Source organism: Lycium barbarum, chromosome 12 (genome assembly GCF_019175385.1).
Source record: "Lycium barbarum isolate Lr01 chromosome 12, ASM1917538v2, whole genome shotgun sequence".
In the NCBI taxonomy this organism is placed as follows: domain Eukaryota; kingdom Viridiplantae; phylum Streptophyta; class Magnoliopsida; order Solanales; family Solanaceae; genus Lycium; species Lycium barbarum.
The window spans coordinates 106243297-106266445 of NC_083348.1; the positions used below are offsets into that span (position 1 = coordinate 106243297).

Consider the following 23149-nt stretch of genomic DNA (forward strand, 5'->3'; position numbering starts at 1 on the left):
CGTATTCCATTTCATACGGGGTTCGCTGCGCCAATAAGGAAAAAGAAAAAAAGAACAACTACTTAAAAAAAGGTGCGGAGAAAATAAAAAGGAAAAAAGGTATCGGATAACGCTGCAACCCTTCATCGCTGCCGCCGTCGTATTGACTTTGTTTCTAGGTATCAATCAATCAATCATCCCTGTGCCTTCTTTTTTGCCATGTTCTGATCTTCTATCTAATAAATAAATTAGCCTATATTCGATTTCCCTGAAATCCTGCCGAGAATTATACCTTGTCTTACTATCACTCTCTTTGGTTGTCGCTTACCCTTTTTTTCTTTGCTTTCTTAGATATATACTAAATTTTATCCAGGTATGTGTTGTTATCCAACACTTAACCGTGTCTGCTTATATTTTCTACCTTTTCAGTCTATGCCTCCTTATCTCTTTCTGTTATTTTTATTTCCAATTATCTCCCTGCCCTGGGTGTTGGAGGTTGATAATGGAGTGAGGATTGTATGCTTCTCTGAAGCACCTTTTGCAGTAATCTCACTGTAACTTCGATCTTAAAAGTGGGCTTGATATGCTTTCCCTTGGATACCCACGCATTAACCGGGTGAATCTGTCACTGAAAAGTATCTCACGAGGCATGCCAATGAGCGCTCTTGCACTTTATGAAGCTTTTGTTTACTATAATTTATTACCTTTTATGTCGACATGCCTTTAATGAACGATTTTACCTCATCTGCGTATCATTGCATGCCAATTGCCACCTTTCCCTTTACTTTACCTTTGACGTGTAGTTGGCTCTTGCTCGTTGAGCATTTCTTTTACAGCAATTGTCAAGTTAGCTTACTTATTTTCTTTTATGCTGTTTTTAGAAGCTCTCAACTGACCATTCATAGGGAGTGACTCATTGAGATAGGATCATTATGCTCTAGTGGTAATTATTGGGGCATGCTTTGACAATGGTGGCTGATCAGTGGAAGAAACGTCTACGTGCTGCCAACAATATTGACTCTTCTCTGGAACCCCATGGATCGAAGAAGAAGAAGAAGAAGCAGGGATTAACAAGATATAATTTGAAGTTAAGACCCAACGTTTCTCTGGTTTGGGATGACAAAAAAAGGTGTGTTCTTGCCAAGAAGGAGCAAATTGGCATTTCACGGAGAGACTTGACTCCCTTTTTGGATTCTCTCTCACATCACCATAGCATATTGGCTGATGTTTTTACTCTACCTCACGAAACTTTTGAACTAAAAAATTTAAGCGAGGTCCTCTCGCATGAGGTAACAGTCTATCAAGTTGTGTATGCTAAATACTTGTTACTGGAATGTATAGTTATCCTTATATCTTACACTATGGAGATTGATTTAGGTTTGGCAGGCAAACTTGTCACAAGATGAGAGAGGATTTCTTTCACAATTTTTGCCGGAAGGGTCCGGACCAGATGATATTGTCTATAAATTATTGGGGGAGGAAAACTTGCACTTCGGAAATCCTTTTGTTAAGTGGCAAGTCTTTCTTTGCTTAATATTTCAATATGTCTGACGTTCAATTCTTCAGTTTTTTCATATTTGGAAATTTGTACTTGAGGTTCCTGTGACTTCTTTTGTTACTTTTGGCTGTAGGATTTATGGTAGACTTTTGATACTTTGTTTGCCATCTGACGGTACTCAGACTAGTTTTCTCATTTTAGGGAATCATCAAATTTTGATGGGATTATGGTTCCATTTGTTGAGTTTTATATAAATATAAAAGAAGCTAGGATACGCTTTTGATATAAATTAACACTGAGGAGATTAGAGTTACTGATTTTAGCATCATGTTCTTCTGATGAGATTGGAAATTATAGTTTTCCCACCAAGGAGCAATTGTTTTAAGGATGCAACAATAAACCGAGATTCGTGGATAAGAAAAGATGAACTAAGGGTTCCCAGTGTTTGTGGATGTAGTTTGGAATGCAATGGGTCAAAACAAAGGGATTATGAGGATCAAATACACGGATCTATCAATGGGATTATGAGGATAAAATACACGGATGTATCAATTGTATATGTGCCATATCCCCATCTTTTTATTAAATAGTATAGAGTACTTGATATTGTTAGTATGCCAGGTAGCATTTACAGAGGACCAAGTAGAGGAACCAAACATCTTAACTTTTAATAGAACCTAATATGACGTGCAATCAACCTCCTACGCATTGGCTGTATATATTTTCCCTAATCTAGTCCTTGATATTTCCAAATGTCCTTGCACGTTAGGAGTCTGGAGAAGCATATGCTTTCCCGATTATGGAACTAGCATCCTGTAATTGTTTTGGCATTGAACTGCAGTTCTCTAACCGTCTGAGACGCCTTTTCTACCTTCTTAGTTAGGCGCATTCTGTCTGATCACCCGTGTATTGCTCCTATGGACTTTTGTTAAGTAGGTACGTAATTATGCACTTATTAACCTTGTAGCTTACACCATTGTGTCAATTTTCTGAAAAATATCCCTAAATCAACACCTCAAGTTGTAAAGATGTTTTAAATTCATATTGACATGGGACAGTAGAGTTTTGGAGTACTTTTGTATATATGGTTCCAGTTCAACCTATGTACTGTTTTGCTCACAAGATATATAATACAGTTACCAGTTTAAAAAAAAAAAAAAAAAGAGGTTAGCATCGACTACCTTAAATAAGTTAGTATGTTTCATGATCATTTGCACTAGAGCCCCAGCTGCTGCATGTCGATATCTTAAGCATAATTTTTCTGCATAGCGTGTATAGATGATCTTTAACTCTTTCGGTTTTAAGTGCTTTATACTTTGATTGGAGAGATATTGGGCTATGGCTGAAGCACTAAGGATAATATATCTTTTTCTTCTGTTTCTATTTATAGTTTACTATGCAGGCCTAACTTTGCATTTATCTGGAACATGTGAGATTTAACCCTTTACATGGATGTTCTGAGAATTTCATGCTATCAAAATCTCTGGCATCTTTGCAGGGGTCAGATGATTTGTTCTGGTAGCTTTCACCCTGATAATGTTATGCGTCAGGAGCAGCTTTTCAAGGCTAACAAGAAGGCATATTACATGGAATTACAAAATTACCATGACAAGTATGCAGTTTTCTTAACTGTCCTTTTCTTAACCTTATTTCAGAACGTTTTGCTGTTTGCATTACATTCTACTTCTCTTGGCAGTATGATTGGGAAGTTGCAGTTATGGAAGGAAAGTTTGGAGAGCTGTAAAGACTCGGAGGAGGAAATGGTGGAGAGAATAACGAGGTTGATTTTCTTTCATTGTATTATGTTCTAGGTTACTTTGGTTACCTTACCTTTTCAAAAAATGTTCTAGGTTTCTTTAAGGAAATTTAAAAAGAAAGAAAAAAGAAATAAAGAAGCACCTGAAAATAAATTAGGCAGAATACGCCGGGACCCCTCATAAACTGGACACACTTTATTTAGTGTGCACTCAAACTTTGTCTAGTCCTAATGACCTCCCTGGACTTGGCATTCCAATAGCCTGGACTCTTCTAACAAATCTCACCTGATGGGCATGGGCTGACCAACATTATTCCGTGAACGTGGCATTTTTTTGAAATAACATGTTTTATTATATTTTTAAATTTGTTAACTTTTTGGATCATATTTTTTCAGGCCAAATTTGTAGAACAACTTGACTGAAACTTCCATTTTTTATTTAGCTAAAAGTAATAGAGTTTCAGCCAATATTTTCTTTTTACAGATTTGGCCCAAAAAAGAAGAAGAGAAACAAAATGTCATTGCATCTAGAAGAAATAAAAAGAAATACACAAGTGGAACTCCATTATTTTGGATTGAATTTTTTTATTTGACTAAAAATAATGGAGCTCTAGCAACTTCTTTTTAATAGATTTGGTCCAAAAAGAAGGAAAAAAATACAAAGTTAGAATAAATAGCCGTTGCATCTAAAGAAGAAATAAGGAAATACACAATTTAAACTCCATTATTTTGAATAAAAATAATTTATTCGGCTAAAAATAATGAGTTCAAGCCAATTTTTTAAATAGATTTGGCCCAAAATAGAAGATATATTCAGTTGGGAAAAGTTGTCATTGCATCTAAAGAATGAAAAGAAATACAGTTAGAACTTCATTATTTTGGTTAAAACTTTCTTTTATTTGGCTAATAAGAATAGAGTTTCAGCCATATCTTCTATAGATTTGGCCCGAAGTGAAGAAGAAAAACACAATTAAAACAAGTAGCCAATGCATCTAAAGATGAAATAAAAAGAAATACAAAGCTGTGATAAATATGCATTTAATATTAAGAAATACAAATTTGGAACATATAAAGCATTATGTATGATTATGTGGCAATTTATGGTTGAAAATACCCCATTTAGAAGCTGACTTCTTGATTTTTTCAATCCCAAGAGCCTGAAAGAGAGTGTATGCACGCTCTTTGCCACATTAGTCTAGGAGGGCAGAGGCTATCAAATTGCCAAGTTCAGGGGGGTAATCAGGACCAAAATAAGTTCAGATTTGGACAACCAAAAATAGTTTAGATGTGCACTGAATAAAATGTGTCAAGTTTAGGGTGTCCCGAGATATTCTGCCAATAAAGGATAATCCAGAAGAAATATTGAAATCGTTTGACAACTACACTAAGTTATGCCGTAGTCGGAGACTGTTGCAACGATCCTTTTGTTCTTTTTCCTTGATATTATTGTTGTTCTGGGGGTGAGCTTAACCTTCTTGATTATCAATAGATCTGTTTGATAAAAATAGCTGTAAAAGAATTGATTGAAGGAAGAAGCAAAAGAGAAGATAAAATGAGCTTACATTATGACTTCTTAAATTCTGGTTGTATGTTTGTAATTCTTAATAGATAATTGCTTTTTTCCCATTATAAGTGCCATAACAGTCACATGCCTTTTTTTTGGTTATTCAGAAAGGGCTTCATGGAAGGGACATATGGCAGTTCGCCTGATGGAGCTAAGATGGCTGCAAGATCTAGGAAAGGAGAAAAGCTAAACAAGCGCAATATCCAACACAGCGATGGTGCCAAATACATGTCTTATATTAAGGTTGGAACATCTATGAGTCTTTTGAAAATCTTCCAATGATCTTGATTTTGTTTGTTTTCTCAATCTCACCTAATACTGGAGCTCACACATGTTGGAGCCATTATTCAGCAAGATGTTGGCCCAGCCATTTTTTCATTTGAGTTCTTACATCGGATGCTTTTCATTTCAGTCCTTCATGTGTGCAAATTCTGTACAAGCTATTGGCACTCATTGAATTTATGTTATTTTCTCATCTCCAGTGGCTGATAGTCTTTCCCCATCCTTTCTCCATCATATTTCAGGTCAGTCGAGAACACTATCAACGTGTTAAGAACAGCATGAAGCATAATAGTAATAGCATTCAACCCAGGTCTCTGAGCAATGTCTTAGGTGATGTGGAAAATCTTCATGTACAGCCATTTGAATTTTATGAGGAAGAAGAACGTCAGAAATTACATGACCACTGGTTAGTTTGTGGAGAAAAATATTTCTTCTAGTAATATCATTGGTCTCCACGTCAGTTCTTAGTGTGTGTTTGTACAGGCTGCAACTGGCAAATAGGGATGTCCCTGCTGGGTTTTCACAGTGGATAAAGAGACGTTCACAGGAATTGCAAGTGAGAATATCATTATGTCAAGAAATGGATCAGAAACGGAATGTCCAAATTAAGGTCTGTCTTAGGAGTGCATCTTAGATATCCAAGTTCAGAGAATCTGCTTGGATTACCTGATGATTTGTTTTCACTTGGTTTATCAGGGTGAAGGGAAAAAGAGCTCTGATGGGATCTCTCTAGAACTAACTGATAATAAAGAAGCAGAAGAGAGAATGAGCTCTGATGGGATCCTTGCAGAACAAATTGACAAAAAAGAAGCAGAAGTTGCACTCTCAATGGAAGTAGAGGTTTATACTCTTAGCTTTTCTCCCCTTATTTTTGAGGGTCAATGTCGGTTATCTCATCACTTTTTTGAGGAATCAGTTTTGAAGATGTTTCTATGCTTCTGACATTTTTTTTTTAATTTAAATTTTTTGCTTTTCTAATGGAAGTTCCATATGGTTTATCTTAGTTGTCTAATTGTTAAATTGTCTAAGTTTGCTCTAGGTTGATCAGCAGGAGGGCAACGAAAAATATGATGGATCGATCGAGAAGCAAATGGAAAGAGAAGTAGTAAATAATGAGTTTCCTCTACAGTCAGAGGTCAGTTATACTAATAGTCAGTAGAAAAACAATTGTATAGACGCGACAAGGCTTCACCTATAATTCTTACCAACTCCTGTATGGCGAAGGGAAGATAGTTTCTTTAGTTGTCTAAATGTTAAAATGTCCAAGTTTACTCTAGGTTGATCAGCATGAGAGTAAGGAAGAATCTGATGGGTTGATCAAGAAGCAAATTGAAAGAGAAATACTACATAATGAGCTTCATCTACAGTCGGAGGTCAGTTATATAAAAACAATTGTCTAGAGGCGAATTCTTACCAACTCGTGTATGTCTAAGGGAAGATGGTTTCCTTAGTTGTCTAATTGTTAAAATGTCTCTAGGTTGATCAGCACGAGGGCAAGGAAAAATCTAGTGGGTTGATCGACAAGCAAATGGAAGGAGAAATACTAAATAATGAGCTTCCTCTACAGTCAGAGGTCAGTTATACTAATAGAAAAACAATTGTATATGGAAAATTATTTTCAACTCGTGTATGTCGACGGAAGATGGTTTCTTTAGTTGTTTAATTGTTGAAATGTCCAAGTTTGCTCTAGGTTGATCAGCACGAGGGCAAGGAAAAATCTGATGGGCTGATCGAGACGCAAATGGAAAGAGAAATACTAAATAATGAGCTTCCTATAAAGTCAGAGGTTAGTTTGTTACCATCTCAAATAAATAAATAAATTCAGAGGTTAGTTATACTAATAGAAAAACAATTGTATCGGGGCTAATTCTTACCAACTCATGTATGTCAAAGCGAAGATGTTTCTTTAGATTAAATGTTAAAATGTCCAAGTTTGCTCTAGGTTGATCAGCATGAGGGCAAGGAAAAATCTGATGGGTTGATCGAGAAGCAAACGGAAAGAGAAATACTAAATAATGAGCTTCCTATACAGTCGGAGGTCAGTTATACTAATAGCACAACAATTGTATAGAGGCAAAAAGGCTTCACCTAAATTCTTACGAACTCGTGTTTGTCGGAAGATGGTCTCCTTAAATACAAGGGTTCCTGTCTCGTTAAATACAAGTAAATGAGTGGTAGAAACTTCAGTTAAGAGTTTTAGTTCTGTTATAATTTGCCTGAGAAGAATCTTTTCAGTTTCCTATGTTCTTGATAAGATTCAAATGAACTTTTTGGTTATATGATGGTCAGGATCAGGAGGGAGGAGAGTCTGCACGCTTATGTGATGAACAGACTCCTGATAGCACAGCTAACACTGATTATGATGACGAGTCTCTCCCCGTCTCACTCAATCAGGATCTTGATCATGTTTCACTTGATGAGAGCAATCAGTTAGGTCACTTTAAGCTGGATTGTAACGAGAACCATATAATGCAGCAGGCGGACGAAGTTTCTCCAACTGTATCGGAGTATCCAGAAGGGTTGAGTAGTGTGGATGTTCCCGCTGATCAGGGGGATCCTCTTGCTTCGACTGATGATGGTTGGCCAGCAGTTAGCATAGCTACTTCTTATGGGTGTGCCACTCCCATAAGTCATGAATATTCTTCTGCTGAGGAGTTGTCACTTGTGCATCCTCGAGTTACTGATGAGCCAGCTGCTAGTCTTATTAATCTGGAAGCTGTCCCCACAGAAAAGGATGCTGGGACGGATATGTTGCCCAGGGAACCCAGTGCTGTTTCTCTTTTTGGTTCATACCCTCAGAACAGGAATGAAATATTCCAACCGTTTTTCAAGGATCCAGATAGTTCATCTTTCAACCGTGAGCAGAGACAGCCTCCGCTGGGCTTCCAACCATCAACCAATCTGATGGTGGAGCCAGGTCAATATTCTGGTCATTTTAGGGAGCAGCTTCATGCACAGTTACCATTGGAGCTACGGCACAAGGGGCTGAATGATCTCCTCATGCATCAAAACTTTCAGGGGAATCTATACCCAGATGGAGGTCGATACTCTTTCCCTAGGCATGAACAGATGAATGTTGGCTTGCAAGATTGGGCTGTCAATTCTGTTCATGTGTCAGCGCCATCTCAAACTCATTTAAGCAGTGGAGACTTGTTAAGTCAGAATTGGTTCTCTGGAGAGAATCATGCCCGTGGGGGCTGGTCTACTTTAGAAGGTGTTGGTGGTCCATCTCAGAGCATTGGAAGCGTAAACAACTCAGATCAGAGCTTGTACAGTGTTTTATCTGAGTGTAACGCACTGCATCATAGTGGCTCTTATGATCTATCAAGTTCAAGAGAACGGTTGATCCCTTCAAGGAATTTTGGTGAGATAAGCGTGGCAGTTCCCACAACGAACAATGCCTCGCAGCAACAAGCTGTTTCCCTTAGTTACATGAGTAGCCAGGAAAGTCCTGGGGGCCTTAAACCCAATGGTCTTGGATGGACGAACATGTCTACTCAGAATCCAGGGTTACACGATTCGATGGGCAAACCATTCTTGAGGCCCTGGAATCCATAGGGATGTTGCCTTGCACAATGATACGAGGCTCCAAGAGTTGGCAGAACAAAAATTGATGTAAATTTTTTACACCACAAGATGTAGGCGGTTATATTCATGCAGCCGGATTTTATTGCGATTTTTTTGAGTTGAGACTGCTGCAGGGCTTTTCTTGATGATGACCAAGCCTCATGGGCATTTTGTACATACATACATTAGACAAATCTAATGTCGGGTGTATATACTAGATATCTATAGATATAGGGAGATTAGTTTAGTTATGGAGGTCGAATGGTTCTTTAACTAGATATTAAGTAGCTAATAGAGTTCTTGCTCTTATTTTTCGTTCTCTTTGGCGGTAAAATAAAATGTCGTTTTTTCGTTCAATGCTTTCCGTTCAGTATAATATAAATTGTTAGGAATGAGGAATTGCGGTATGTACTTATTGGTATCTGGGTGTTGTATTGTTTTAATTTGAGCGAAAAAGACAAGTCATTGTAAAAACACTAGCAGCGAAGTAGCTAGATTCAGTAACCCATCATAATACGCTCGTTATTGTTTTCTTGAGTTTGGCATTGACTAAATTAAAATTAACGAGAAGAGGGGGGGGGGGGGGGGGGGGGGTTTGAATTATGTTTTTAATATGTTATACTTCACTTTAATTGATACGCATTAACATTTAAGTTGGTTAATTGACATATTATTCTCCTCATTCTCGCTGTCCTCACATTAATACTCCTTCTGTTTCAATTTGTTTGAACCTATTTTCTTTTTAGTCCGTGTCAAAATGAATGATTTCTTTCCTAATTTGGAAACAAATTCACTTTATGAATGATTTACAGTCACACAAATTTTCAAGACTTATTTTGAATCACAAGTTTTAAAAGTCTTATCTCTTTCTTAAATGTCGTGTCCAGTCAAATAGGCTCATATAAATTGAAATGGAGGGAATATTTATTTTTTGTTTGAAAAATTATGTCAAATTTTAACTGTGATACTAAATTAGAATAGATTAAGGCACAAGTAAATAAAAAACTTTTTTTTTTGCGCGGATTGTCCTTCATTTGGGGTGGTCTTTAATTTTTGTCCTTCAAATTAGTGGTCTTTAAGTTTTGCCCCTCAAATTGGTGGTCTTTAACTTTTGTCCTCTGCCTTAAGGCAGAATTTACAAAGGCAGAGGACAAAAATTAAAGATCACCAATTGGAGGGCCAAAAATTAAAGACCACCCCCAGCGGAGGACAATCTTGCAAATTGCCCAATAAAAAAAAATTCATGTGGGAAGTGGTCCAATTTGTGAAGAGATAAGGGTTAAAAACACACCCCAGATATTACTTTTTTTGAGTTTATACCTAAACTATCAGAAGGTTAAGAAAACTACCTAAACTATCACTATCTAGTTTGTAAAACACACCTCAAATTATTTTTGAATGACATGTGATCTACACTCTTCATTTTATATAAAAATGTTGCCAAGTGTTGTCCACGCGGATAAATAATGTCACAATGGCACCTACATGGAAATTAAAAAAAAAAAGTACTTGTTTTAAAAAACAAACTGAAAAATAATGATTTTTGTAAAAAAAATATCAAAAATTATAGAAAATAAAAAAAAAGTTTAAAAAATGGAAAAGTTCTGATTATTTAGTTTTCACATTTTTTTTTTAAAAAAATCAACTGTTCTATTTTTTAAATCATTTTTTTTTCTGATTTTCTAAATTTTTTGATATTTTTTTACAAAAATTATTATTTTTTTCATTTTTTTTTAAAATCCAGATTTTTTTTTTAAAAATGCTGATTTTGTTTTTAAAAATACAGTTTTTTTTATAATTTTTGTTTTTAATTTTCATGTAGGTGTCACCATAGCATTGCTTATGCCATGTGAACAATTATTACTCTCGCAAGTGCTCGACATGTAAGCAATTTGGGCATGATAAGCGTTTATATGGGCAAAACTCCCGTGGTGGCAGCATATTTGGAAGTAGAAGAGTGTCTACAACTTGTTTTTTTTTTTTTTAAGTTTATTGTAATTTAATGATGTATTTCGTTGCTAATGGAATGAAATATTTTTCAATTATTATGAGCCTCTCGTATTGGAATTATTTTTAAATATTATATTTATTTTTGCACATTCAAAAGGTGTCGATTACACAATACAATAACAAAATAAAAAAGGCATAAAAGAAAAAAAAAACCTAATACAAAACAGAGTAATTTTTTCTTTTCTATCTTTCTTGAACCAAAAAAGTACTTTCATAGCTTTGGGAGTAAAACAAAAGAGATTAATCAAAATCCTATAAAATATGACACTTAAACCTAAATATAACAAGTTTTCAAACGTACTTCGGAACACTTTACGACCCCTAAAACGACGATCCAAATGTATATGTATACTTGATGTAATGAGCCGATATTATTATACACTAAAAAAATTATGAAGTTCTATATAAAATATTTATATTTCGGTGTTTTAAAACGTGACTAATCTTTAATTAAAGTATGAAAAATACCTTAATTTTGAGTCTGAATTTGAAAGAATAAAAGGTTGGGGTTGGGGGGTTTTTGGTATGGGTTTCACGCATAGAATCTCAAAATCTATTTTTTTTTTATTTTTTAATAGGTTAGTTTGATTTCATTTTTTTTTTTTGGGTTACAAAAAATGCGGGTCCTTGAGTAAAGAGGGCAAAACGCAGGACCTACCGAGGCTTTATTTCGTCGGTTGAGCGATTCCTACCGTTACACCTTTTTATTTGCTTAGCGATTTGTAATAGTGGTTGCCGGGAGGGAGAATGGAGAAGAAGAAAGAGGTGATCCGATTGGAGCGGGAGTCTGTTATTCCAGTCCTCAAACCCAGGCTCATCATGGCCCTCGCCGACCTTGTAGGTAATTAATTCTCTTCTCTATTTATCCACATCTTCTAAGACCACAATTTCAGAAATACTAACACACTTCCACTCAACTCAAAAGTTCACCACTTGTCTCTTGAATTCTAAGAATTAGATGCTTAATGGACATTTTACTTTTTGCAACTCCACCTCAATTTCTAACTTGTTGGACAAAATATGGGGTTCTCTCTAACCAGGAATTCTCTAAATGTTGCACTTCCCTTACATGCTCCCCCGAGCATATATACTCTAATCTACCTAGAAAGGCTTCCATCTTTTCAACAATTCCTCGCGGATTCCAAGAAATTGTAAACAACTTCCTTCTTTGTGATTTTTTTCGATAGGTAAGTAAGTAGAATATTTTATTCACAGTTAAAACAATAAGTTAGTTTTGGACAAATCAAATGGTGGGGAGGCCCCTGATCAAAAGGAGGGCTCCTGTACGAGAAAAGGACCAAAATCATCCATAATGTTTGGGTTTGGATCAAAATCATGCATATTCTTTCACATGGTGCACTAATAGTACATTATGTTTGCATAAGTGGTGCACTTTTAGTCACAATCCCAAATAAATTTAACGGAAAAGAACAAAAATGCCCCTGAACTTTTAGAAAAGGTATAAAAATACCCTTTATTCATCTATTTTGCTAAAACTACCCCTCAATTCAACTTTTTGGCTCATTTATTCCCCTTGACTAACGGACAACACTAATTTTTTTTTTTTTTTTTAAAATTAAATTGCACATGACATTTTATTACTGAAAAATTGATTTATTCTTTTAAAAAGAAATCTGAAAAATCGTTATTTGTAGAATAAGGAAAAATAATTTTTCAACATCCATTTCTTTAAAAAAACAAATGTAGTAAGCCTTTTATATATATATAAAAAAAAAAAACAGAATTGGATTTTCATTAAAACATGTGGAATTTTTTTAAGTTTGGAAAAAAAAATTTAACGGGTGGAAACCCCTTTTTTTTTTTTAGAAAATTCAATTTTTAAATCTGAAAAACTGATTGTTTTTTTAAGTAAAATGTGCAAAACTAATACTCCATAATTTTCTTCTAGATTTAAAAAAAGATAGTTTTCTGTTTTTTTTTTTTAAACACAGTTTTTCCATAAAAAATTTAATTTTTTCATATTTTTATAAAAATCCAATTTTTCACATTTTGAAAAGAAAAAAAATTAGTATTGTCCGTTAGTCAAGGTTTTATTCGTTAAAAAAAAGTTTTCCAAATTTAAAAAAATTTCAAGGTTTCAGATTTCTTTTTAAAAGAATAAATCAATTTTTCAGTAATAAAATGTCATGTGCAATTTAATTTTTTTTTTTAAAAAAAAAATTAGTGTTGTCCGTTAGTCAAGGGGAATAAATGAGCCAAAAAGTTGAATTGAGGGGTAGTTTTAGCAAATAGATGAATAAAGGGTATTTTTATACCTTTTCTAAAAGTTCAGGGGCATTTTTGTTCTTTTCCGTTAAATTTATTTGGGATTGTGACTAAAAGTGCACCACTTATGCAAACATAATGTACTATTAGTGCACCATGTGAAAGAATATGTATGATTTTGATCCAAACCCAAACATTATGGATGATTTTGGTCCTTTTCTCCTCCTGTACACCCTCCATCTTGATTTTACGGAGACACTTTGTGGATCGAAATCCCAAAAAGATTTCTGTACTGTATAAGTTTTGACATCTTTTATGTTGGAGCTTTTAACACAAATGTTATGTTTTTCCTGCTAGATGCGCGTTAATCATGTCTGTGTCTATGCAGCTTATTTCTTTTCCTTCTTAAATTTAAAATTATTCTCATTACTACCTTTCTGAAATCTGATTATTGCATAATGTGGCTTGAATCTCTGTGGTTCTTATTCTATTTAGTGATTTTTATGATTGATTATTCAAGTGAAAGTTTTTTTCTTGAGATTCTAATGATCCCACCTTCCTCCTTGCCCAGAACATAGTTCTGACCGGGCTGAATTTCTGAAGCTATGCAAGAGAGTTGAGTACACAATTCATGCTTGGTATCTTCTACAGTTTGAGGATCTCATGGTAATATAATTTTATGTTGCTTTTCATTTGATCAAATATGCTTTCGCAACCATTTTACTGCAAATGATATGATTTGCTGATGTTGATATTGTGATTACAGCAATTATACTCGTTGTTTGATCCTGTGAACGGGGCTAAAAAATTGGAGCAGCACAAGTTATCTCCAGATGAAATTGACATTCTTGAACAGAATTTTTTGACATATTTGTTTCAGGTAAAAAAGATGTAGCTTCTTTTAAAGTTTTTTCTCTCTGGTATCTGAGTCAGCTATATGAGCTGTTTAGTTAACATGCAAGCCCAAATTTCCTAGTTAGTGTACTTGAGAGCTAGAGACTTGAGTTTTCATCCATTGGCCCTCAAACATTCAGCTGGCCCAGGTGTCACTCATAATATATGAACTGAAATCTGGATATCACATGGCAGTCGGGATTTCTTTTGAGCAACTTCAAATGAAAGCATTTCCATTAGATAAAAGAGGACTTCTCGAGATTAAAGATAGTTAATCTTTTAGCATTAAAATTTTTTTCCTAGAAATTTTTTCTCCGCAAGAACAGGGTTGACATATCCTTGCTAAACACTTTGAACAACACATTCTTCTATGAAGGATTTGGAAGTTGATTGAATCTATTCCTCATTTTGTCTGGCCGTTTACTGATCTAAAAGTTTGAATAAGAGAGTCGGAAACATGGAAGGCGGTGGAGGCTACATCTTCATTTCAACTTTCAAGAACACGCTACTAACTCTGACGATAGGGGAAGGCCGTCACCCATCTCATTCTTTCCGACTCTCCAGTGACCTCTACCAGCTGCTATAATCTATTGTATCCGCATATCTTTAGTCATGATATTAGTGTTTCATTTATAATTTATAAAAATTCCAATCTCATATGTGTGTCTGTGTGTATATGTAGAGTCTACATGTGTTCATACAAAGATATCTCTGTGTGTGTGTGTCAGTATGTGCGTACCCATGGCCCAGCAGTTCACCAAAAAAGGGAAGTTAGAATACTTTGGATCTACAACCCTCTATGGAGGGGCCTGACCTTTACAGACCTTCAAGTGGAAACCCCACTTGAGGACAAAATGTGCTATCCTCTCTTCGCTGACCCTAGAAAAAATAGGAAGACAACCAGTGAGGTGAACATAAGAGGTCAAGGTTTTTGTCTTCAGGGAGTGGGAGTTTCTTCTTCCTCCGTTTTTCCATTTCTCTTCTTCTTTGTTTTACTTGTCACATGTTTCCCATGTGCAAAATTGAATGGAAGGTTTGTCTTCAGGGAGTGGGAGTTTCTTCTTCCTCTGTTTTCCCATTTCTTTTCTTCTTTGTTTTACTTAACACATGTTTCCCATGTGCAAAATTGAATGGAAGGGGATATTTCTGTGTTTCAATCACGGGGGGCTATATATTAATTCATTTATATAGGAGTGCATTTGATGGGGTGGAGCAAGATTTTGTAAAGTTGCAAAGTAGTGTGTTATCTGATCATTAGTTTCTTTTTGGTGTACTTATGGGGTCCCTATTTGTATAGAGGATTGAATCTCTTTTGTTAAAATACTTACCTTATCAAAAAAAAAAAAAATTCATTTAGCTCTAAAGACATTTCTCATTAGTTTGCACTTCATTCTCTTGCTATTGAGACCAAGCTTGTAATGGATTTTTAAACTTGCAACAAGCTTTAAGAGCTGTGAATTCTGAACGTTTCTCCATATCTAGATGGAGGATTAAGGGAAAATGGGGATGAAATTTGTGTTTTTGCGCGCCCTTAGTTGATTCTGCAGTTTCTATCTTCATTTCTCTTATGCTGATGCAGATTATGGACAAAAGTAACTTTAAAATAGCGAGTGATGAAGAGATTGATGTTGCACATTCAGGGCAGTATCTTCTAAATCTTCCAATCACTGTTGATGAATCTAAGGTCTTTACCCAGCTGCTTCCACATATAATTTGGTTGCAACGATTATTGGCTCTCTTGATATAGTTTCTTTTTGGCATGTTGACTTTGCGATTCACTCTACCTTATCCTGGATGCAGCTTGACAAAAAACTTTTAAAGAAGTATTTTGCAGAGCATCCTCATGAGAGCCTTCCAGAGTTTGCTGATAAGGTATCACTCTTACTGTAGCTTCAAGTTACCATTTAAATTGAGGCGTTTACTTTTGCTGGAATGTTTGGTATGGAGTTAACGGCTTCCCAGATGCTCGGTCTACAAGTGTAGTTTCTGGTTATATTTATTACATTTTTACCAAATTGAACATTTCCCAATTTGTTTCTTGTTGGTGCCGTAAATTGTTGGGAATTCAAGAATGTGACCTGGTTCCTTGATATCCACATATGGTTTCATTTGTTTCCCTACCTCTGCCTTGCTTTGCAACAGTTATGGTCGGCTTTTAAAGTGTGTGCATCACCACTACCTCCACATGTGATGCTCTGAAACTACTATTTCCATCAATAGCAGATCTTGACATCCTGTGGATTCGGTGTCGCGATGTTCATTACTGCCCCTTGATTTTTGGCTGAAGGAATTTGCACTCAAATCAAAACACGAACAAAAGTTTACGACCATTTAATTCGAGTAACTTTAGTGTTATATTGTGCTTACTGGCCTTTTCTTCTTTTTCTTTGTGTGGAGGATAATTTTTATTCAAAAAGAAGGTAAATTTTGCAGTCAATGGTTCAAAATAGTGTGTTACGAGTTACAACTGAGGACAAACTGGGATCTTTTACCCTCTTGTCTTCTTGCTTGTTTTTATAAGATTGATCATCATTTAAGGGCTGCTCCTCAAATCTGTAATAATGCGCACAAGCAATTAACAAAGGTAAACAGTGACCTGACTATTTCTTTGAACCTGCAAACCATATCATGGATGGACATGGATATATTTGGCCGTTCAACTTATATGGTTTATCAATGTTTTACCTTGTCCTGAAATTTATTAGGTATATCAATGTGTAGTATGTATCTATGTTTCTCTTAAGTCAATTTTATTGACATTTCCTGATCTGATTTGAATTGTATTTAGTGCCACCATGTTACTGTCCATATTTGTCCATTTTATATGCAGTATCATCTGTATTATCCCTTCTCAAGGGGAAAGGATGAGAGTGAACACTTTGATCATGCCACTGAATCTCTTTACACATACTTTTTCTTTTCCAGTACGTAATCTTTCGTCGCGGCATTGGATTTGATAAGACTACTGATTATTTTTTCTTGGAAAAAGTGGACACGATTATTGCACGCACTTGGGGATGGATTTTGAGGTGTGTGGCTTTTAGATACCAAAAAAGAGTGTGGTAAACCTGTTTACTGTTTGCATTGTACTCAAAATGAATTTTCCTATGTTTCTGAACCCTTCTGATAGACTGTTTTCGAGGAGATCAAATTCACGGCGCAAAAAGGATCCAAAAAAGTATGATGATCTCATCAGTGAAGCAGAAGATCAGGAATTATATGTTGAACGTATCCGCATTGAAAATATGGAACTCAGGTCTAATAAGTGCTTTTTTATGGTCTGTATCTGTATTCTTTGCATAAACTGATATACTGCTTTAGAAAGTTCATAAGGCACTTTTGTGTCTTGTGAATCTTTTTATCAATAAGTTTCATTAACCGCCGACTGGTATATTTACATCATGAGACGTATTACGTCATCCATTATGGAGAATAGAGATGATCCAATTGTCTTGTAGGAGCTGATATTAAGATTTCAATGGCTAACGATAGGTCTCTTGGATTTGTTGCAAAGGGACTATGTTTTCTGTATTAAAATTCTATTGACTCCCACAACTCTGTATTAACAAATGGAATCTGTCATGAGATGGACAGTGCATAGCTATGAAAAAGTTGTCATTTTTCTTCTTCGAGTGTTTTTGTTCTTTGTTTATAAAGCAGTTGAGCATTGTGGTGCATTATTGTCTCTGCTACAGATTGTTCATTTGTCTGTCTAATTGGACCTGCTTTAGCAATGAACTGTAATCGTTTTTGCACTGACTTTTGTCCTTTTATACCAACTTGTCTTCGTAATGCCAGCACTAAAAAAAATTTCCTTGCATCAAGTGAGAGAGTAGAGGCCAGGATCATATTGATAGCCAACTAGGAATACATATGAAAATAGTAGGGATCACTTCTAACTGACGTTGATAATGCCTCCATCCTTTTTGACCTCTACTAACTGAGTGACGACTTGGATAACCCATTCTATCCGATGTTTAAGACTAAAACATGACATCCAAGGCCTTATTTATTCAGGGAAATTTGAGGGCTACCAAGGGCAAAGCATTTAAGCCTTCAAACAAAAATCTTTAAGGATATGGGTTGAATAACCTAGAACCAGTATAAGCCCTTCCCAAACCACGCATAACGAATGCGTGAAAGGTTCATTCTCTGTTCTTGGATTTACACATATTTTCTTTGTTGTCCTTTTTTTTTTTGGGGGGGGGGGGGGGGGGGGGCGTCTTTTACCCTTTACAGACTAAAATGACCTCGACATGCTAGAGAGTGGGCCTAATATAGAGAGTTAGCTCAACAGGCTAAAGAGGAGCAAAGTTATAATGGCTTGACAGGATGACTCGAGTGGCATTAATAATTATGAATTAAAATGCCACTAGCATTAACAATGTTTGCTTCCTCCTTTGTGTTCCTGTTACTTATTACCGAGTTTTGCTTTTTTTATTGTCTGAATCCAGTTTACGTAGTTTGCTGAGCAAGATAACAATTCAAGAACCTACTTTTGACAGGATAATTGTTGTCTACAGGTACAAATTCACTTTCTTTGTGGAAATATTTTTAAATATAAAGTTAAGTAATTTGGTTGAAGCCCATTTTCTGCACAAAAAATGCTCGTGTTTATCAGATAGCTAAGTTATTGAAATAAGTTCTTTCGCCCCTGGTTCCTTTATTTTTCACTTGTTGTACACTGTTGTGTTGTTTGAATAATGGATTCAAGCTGTAATTATGCAGAAGAGCTGATACGTCAACAAATTCGGACCGAGGAATTTATGTGAAGCATTTCAGACACATTCCAATGGCTGACCTGGAAATTGTCCTTGTATGATTTTTTTGTTTTCTTTCGGCCTACTAATTCTGTACTATGTGTACTTCTTCTCTGGGGGACTGAGCTTCTTATAAACTGTTACATCTTGATGATTCTTTCTCTTTCTTTTTTAGCCAGAGAAAAAGAATCCTGGTTTAACTCCCATGGATTGGGTCAAATTCCTTGTGTCTGCTATAGTTGGTCTGGTTAGTTATTTTACCTTAGGATTTGACTGCTCGACTATTCTTGTCCCTTTAGAATTATGTTTTGAATTCAGGTACTCTTTCATTCTTTCAGGTTGCTGTTGTGAGTTCGCTTGAATTGCCTAAAGCTGATATATGGGTCATGTTTGCTATCCTCTCCACAGTGATAGGCTATTGTGCAAAGACATACTTCACGTTAAGTGTTCTGTTGATCGCAGTACTCTCTCTATCAATATTATAAATAAACAAAGTTTTATCTGTACCAGTGCTTGCATATCGTTTTATTCTTAGTTGCTGACTGTATTCTGTACTTCAAATCTTTCTTCACTTGTATTTTGTTCGAGGGACTTCAACATCATGAACTTAGTTGTGTAGTCAGCCCACCTTTCTAATGTTCATCCTCTTTTTGAATGGATTGCCCTAAATTGTGCATCTTGTCATGCCGAGATACCGGTTTTATACGTTGAATGCCTCAGATGATTGGGAAGAACGTAGCAAATTACTAAGAACATCTTCAAGCTGGTATTTCAATGGAGCTGATTTCCTTGACTTGCATGCAGGTTTCAACAAAATATGGCTACATATCAAAACTTGATTACACAGTCAATGTATGATAAACAGCTAGATAGTGGAAGGGGTACTCTTCTACATTTGTGCGATGATGTGATTCAGCAAGAAGTATGTAGCTTCTGTCTTCTTTTCCCCTTCAAATGCTTTTCCATTTGATCATATGAATTTCCAGTAATATTGTAACCTACCTCCTTCCCCGGGGAAAAAAGGATAATAGAGCTGAAAATAAGCTTTTCTATTATCGGAAACGGAAGGTAGGGGTAAGGTCTGCGTACACTCTACCCTCCCCAGACCCCACCTTGTGGGATTATACTGGGTATGTTGTTGTTGTTGTAGTGATATGGAAGCAGTCTAACATAATTAACGAGATTCATATACTTCAATATTAACTTATTTATACTGGAGCAAAGAAAGGAAAGAAAACATATGATGGTCATCTTGATTTCATACGACAGACTAAAGATACAATTGTGAACTCAAAGAAATGGAAGGAAGATATTTGTGATATTGATGTGCCATTATAGGAATCTCAGAAATGTTTAAATATATTCTCAAGGTTCCTACTTTTAATGAATATTATTGGTTGGTAATTTGAGACTGCATTTAGTACTGAATGTAGCTACTGATTCTGATACTCAATATGTTCTATAGTTTAGTTGAACAAGTTACAGCTGCCAGCCGGTGCTTACGGTGTCTATGTCAATTTTGCAGGTAAAGGAAGTGATTATATCATTTTTCATTTTGATGGAACAGGGTAAAGCTACTTTGGAGGTATACGACACTTGTATCTCTCTGCATGTTTGGCATTCGTATGAGTTTTATCTTGTGCTTCCCTTGATGCATGCTTCCATGGGGTCCATCCATTATTGTGCTACTAACATAACCTTCCATTAATCTGAGTGATGGTATAGGATCTTGATCTGCGGTGTGAGGAGTTACTGAAAGAAGAGTTCGGTGTAAGCTGTAATTTTGATGTAGATGATGCTATTCAGAAGTTAGATAAACTAGGCATTGTTGCTCGGGTAAGATTGGTCTTCCATGCCTTTTGCTTTCTGTTCTTTTCAACCTAGTAACTTTCTTTTCTTGCAAGCTTGCCTTGCTGCCAGATATTTAGATACAGACACTAATATGGGAACCACATATAGAAATCTGCCACTCACTGTGTATATATATATACACAAGTAAGAGGCAAGATTAAACCACTTGAAAAAAGTTTATGGATCTCCGTATTTGGACCATACCAAACTCGGACAAGCCATTTGTTTCCTATTGCTTGCTCATTTCTTTGCTGACTAGATGATACTTACCAGACACCATGTATATCTTCTTAGAAAATTTAACCGCTTTTAAGTTTTAACCGGTGAATGTTTTAAACATCATCCTTTGGAATGGCAAGATTGAGCTAGTTGGTAGACCCTCTTTAAGGAAAAGACCAAGGATCTCAGCAGGAATCTTTATTTACTCTCCAGTTTTAAACCACTAATTTACTGGAAGTCTGAAAACTTGTAAAGAGAAACTCCTCTTGGTCATTAGAAGCATTACAACCAAGATGGCGTTTTCCACAGGTAGATAGAATAAGATACTCTACTAATAGCCTTCCTTTTTTTAATGACCGGGTTGAACGATTCAGTTAGTTTAATAAGAAAATGAGCATTCTCTATTGATATATTTGGGAAGCCCTGAAAACTCTTTTCCAATATGAAAGTGGATATTGTACAAATTCTACACTGATGAGACTGGAGTATGCCTGCCTGATGCATCCAGGAAAATGTGAAAGTTTACCTTCGTTGAACAGGATGTAAAATAATCTTTGACACATTTAGATTTTTGGACGAAGAGGTTCTATGTAGAAAAGCATTATGGTCTATTTTGGGCCTTTGAGCGCTGAGCGCAAATAAACGTGGCTTTACTGAAGAAATGTGCTACAATTAGACAAAATGTATGAAGTTAAAATCATGCTGAAGTTTAAAAACCATTTTAAATTTCTTATAGACATAAAGGGGCTATCCCCCTGTAAATGATGTGATTTCCCTTGTAGATTTCATTAGCTCCCTCTCAATTGCTTAACAGCTTTGAGTTTTTGCTATAGGTTTTAACTCCCAGATCTTTTTTTTTTTTTTTTTGCAATTCTGGAGTTATCATCTATGTTCTTTGTAACTCTCTTGCATCTTCTTGATGCCTTTTCAATACAACCTCTTACTTCATCAAAAAAAAAAAAAAAAAGGGGCTATTTATGTTTTTCATGACTAATTTTCTTATAATAAATTTCTAATTTTGTATTCCAAATCACCAAAAAGTCATTATGTTTTGTTAGTAACAATTAATATATCACTTCGCAAGACGGAACAGGGGATCCCCCTTAGCATCTGTTTGATTGTGCTCACCTATATCTAGTGTCTAGTGTTGGCCTCTTGAAGACAGGGCCCATTGGCCACGAGGCACATGGATTGGTGCTTGCGCTAAAGCACTAAGTGAGGCGAAATGCCCTACTTGGGCTTCAGCCACTATCATAATTTTGAGTGAGCCTCTAACAATATGCATTTATTGGAAGCTGGAACATTAAATTAGGAAAATTAGTCCTTTTCTGATATTGGTTACCAGAAAATGTTTTTCAGGGAAAACAGTTTTCACCAAACCCCCACTTATGGATAGAAGGATTTTCTTTCACAGCTCTCTCAGCTTTTAACTTAATATCATTCTGCTTACCAACATTTAGACATTATTTTTAATTTTAATGCTAGTAAGTTCATGAAAACACTACCCCGTATGCTAACATTACTATCAATCTTTGATAAATGCTTTCCAGAAAATATTTTTTACTCACCAACCAAACACTAGAAATTTGTGCCAGAAGATGACTTACTTTTAGGAAGATGTCTTCCTACGACGCTACTTCGCATTTTCTTAAGAGATCCATTAAATAGCATATAAAAGCTAGGTAACTTAAATGTTACCTTCTAAAAAAAAAAAAAAAAAAAAAAAAAAAAAGCGAGGTGACTTAAGTTTGACAACTGTTGATAAGATTAGAGAACACAGATCTAATCATTTATGGAGATATAAGGAAATAATCATTTTCCCAACTTGGAGAATGAACAAGTTATTGTGCTATAGGCTGGGATCTGGGGAAGTATGCATCAAATACACTTACGTAAGTAGTATGATAAGTCCCTTTCTTGTTGGTTATTGAAGTCTATTGCTACCATAAGTTATCCTGAAGTGAATTTTTCTATGTTTCTCTCGCCTCTAATATATTCTGTTCCCAATTCAGGACACAATTGGACGTTATTATTGTGTTGGTCTCAAGCGTGCAAATGAGATAATTGGGACGACCACGGAGGAGCTTGTCCTCAAAGCAAAACAGGGTGCGGTTTCTTCTTGATGTTATATGCCAGATGATTAGCTTCTCTTTTCTTTGTTTCTCCTCCTTTTGGCTTGTAAGAAAAATTTGATAAGCACACATGAGGTGTTGTCATGCTTTTTTATTCATTAGAAATCTTGGATGCTGCTAGTCTCTTGGGCTTTCAATGTCATATTCACTGTTGAAAGAGTGAAGTGAATGCGGAAGCTCATGGATGAGCTGTATAGAATTCATGGCGCAATGCCTGAACTCTAGGCCTAGAAGTCCTTGTTGTGCTTTATAAATGGAAAATGTTGGATTAGGGAAGGTGAGCCAGGTGATGGGAAAGTATTTTCATGGGCGTGCCCCGTTGAAGGTGATCCTAAAACACTGACGTTTTGGCTCCAACTATAATGAGAACAAATTCCGTTTCCATCGTCACCATGATTCTTCTAGAAGCAG

The 23149-nt window shown here is 35.7% G+C and overlaps 2 protein-coding genes across 6 annotated transcripts; both read left to right on the top strand.

Moving 5' to 3' along the window:
• LOC132624107 (uncharacterized) lies at positions 1 to 9003 on the top strand. Of its 4 annotated transcripts, none has more exons than XM_060338932.1 (15): positions 1 to 158; positions 861 to 1268; positions 1357 to 1493; positions 2976 to 3089; positions 3174 to 3257; positions 4905 to 5040; positions 5322 to 5485; positions 5563 to 5689; positions 5776 to 5919; positions 6119 to 6214; positions 6357 to 6452; positions 6557 to 6652; positions 6770 to 6865; positions 7022 to 7117; positions 7369 to 9003. In XM_060338932.1, exons 2-15 carry the CDS (start codon positions 948 to 950, stop codon positions 8635 to 8637), a joined length of 2976 nt encoding a protein of 991 aa, XP_060194915.1. In that variant the 5' UTR covers positions 1 to 158; positions 861 to 947; the 3' UTR covers positions 8638 to 9003. The 4 variants fall into 4 exon arrangements, with proteins under 4 accessions (XP_060194915.1, XP_060194918.1, XP_060194916.1 ...); XM_060338933.1 differs by lacking the exon at positions 1 to 158 and adding an exon at positions 197 to 352; XM_060338934.1 differs by lacking the exon at positions 1 to 158 and adding an exon at positions 420 to 626.
• Positions 9004 to 11265: 2262 nt separating this feature from the next.
• LOC132623716 (uncharacterized) lies at positions 11266 to 23014 on the top strand. 2 transcript variants are annotated; one of them, XM_060338513.1, is made up of 15 exons: positions 11267 to 11497; positions 13454 to 13548; positions 13649 to 13762; positions 15356 to 15460; positions 15577 to 15648; positions 16702 to 16805; positions 16907 to 17032; positions 18231 to 18299; positions 18505 to 18592; positions 18712 to 18783; positions 18875 to 18975; positions 19341 to 19458; positions 20062 to 20121; positions 20262 to 20372; positions 22619 to 23014. In XM_060338513.1, the coding sequence occupies exons 1-15, from the start codon at positions 11404 to 11406 to the stop codon at positions 22727 to 22729; spliced, it is 1440 nt and encodes a 479-aa protein (XP_060194496.1). In that variant the 5' UTR covers positions 11267 to 11403; the 3' UTR covers positions 22730 to 23014. The 2 variants fall into 2 exon arrangements, with proteins under 2 accessions (XP_060194497.1, XP_060194496.1); XM_060338514.1 differs by lacking the exon at positions 18231 to 18299 and having other exon boundaries at positions 11266 to 11497.
• The last annotated feature ends 135 nt before the right edge of the window (positions 23015 to 23149 follow it).

What these genes read in the sequence shown, in the direction of transcription:
- LOC132624107 (XM_060338932.1), top strand. Translation starts at nt 948, where the DNA reads ATGGTGGCTGATCAGTGGAAGAAACGTCTACGTGCTGCCAACAATATT. An exon ending in GGAAATCCTTTTGTTAAGTG is followed by an intron (nt 1,494 to 2,975) that starts GCAAGTCTTTCT and finishes GCATCTTTGCAG; the next exon opens with GGGTCAGATGATTTGTTCTG. An exon ending in AGCTTCCTATACAGTCGGAG is followed by an intron (nt 7,118 to 7,368) that starts GTCAGTTATACT and finishes TATGATGGTCAG; the next exon opens with GATCAGGAGGGAGGAGAGTC.
- LOC132623716 (XM_060338513.1), top strand. Translation starts at nt 11,404, where the DNA reads ATGGAGAAGAAGAAAGAGGTGATCCGATTGGAGCGGGAGTCTGTTATT. An exon ending in GGCCCTCGCCGACCTTGTAG is followed by an intron (nt 11,498 to 13,453) that starts GTAATTAATTCT and finishes CTCCTTGCCCAG; the next exon opens with AACATAGTTCTGACCGGGCT. An exon ending in TACAGTTTGAGGATCTCATG is followed by an intron (nt 13,549 to 13,648) that starts GTAATATAATTT and finishes TTGTGATTACAG; the next exon opens with CAATTATACTCGTTGTTTGA.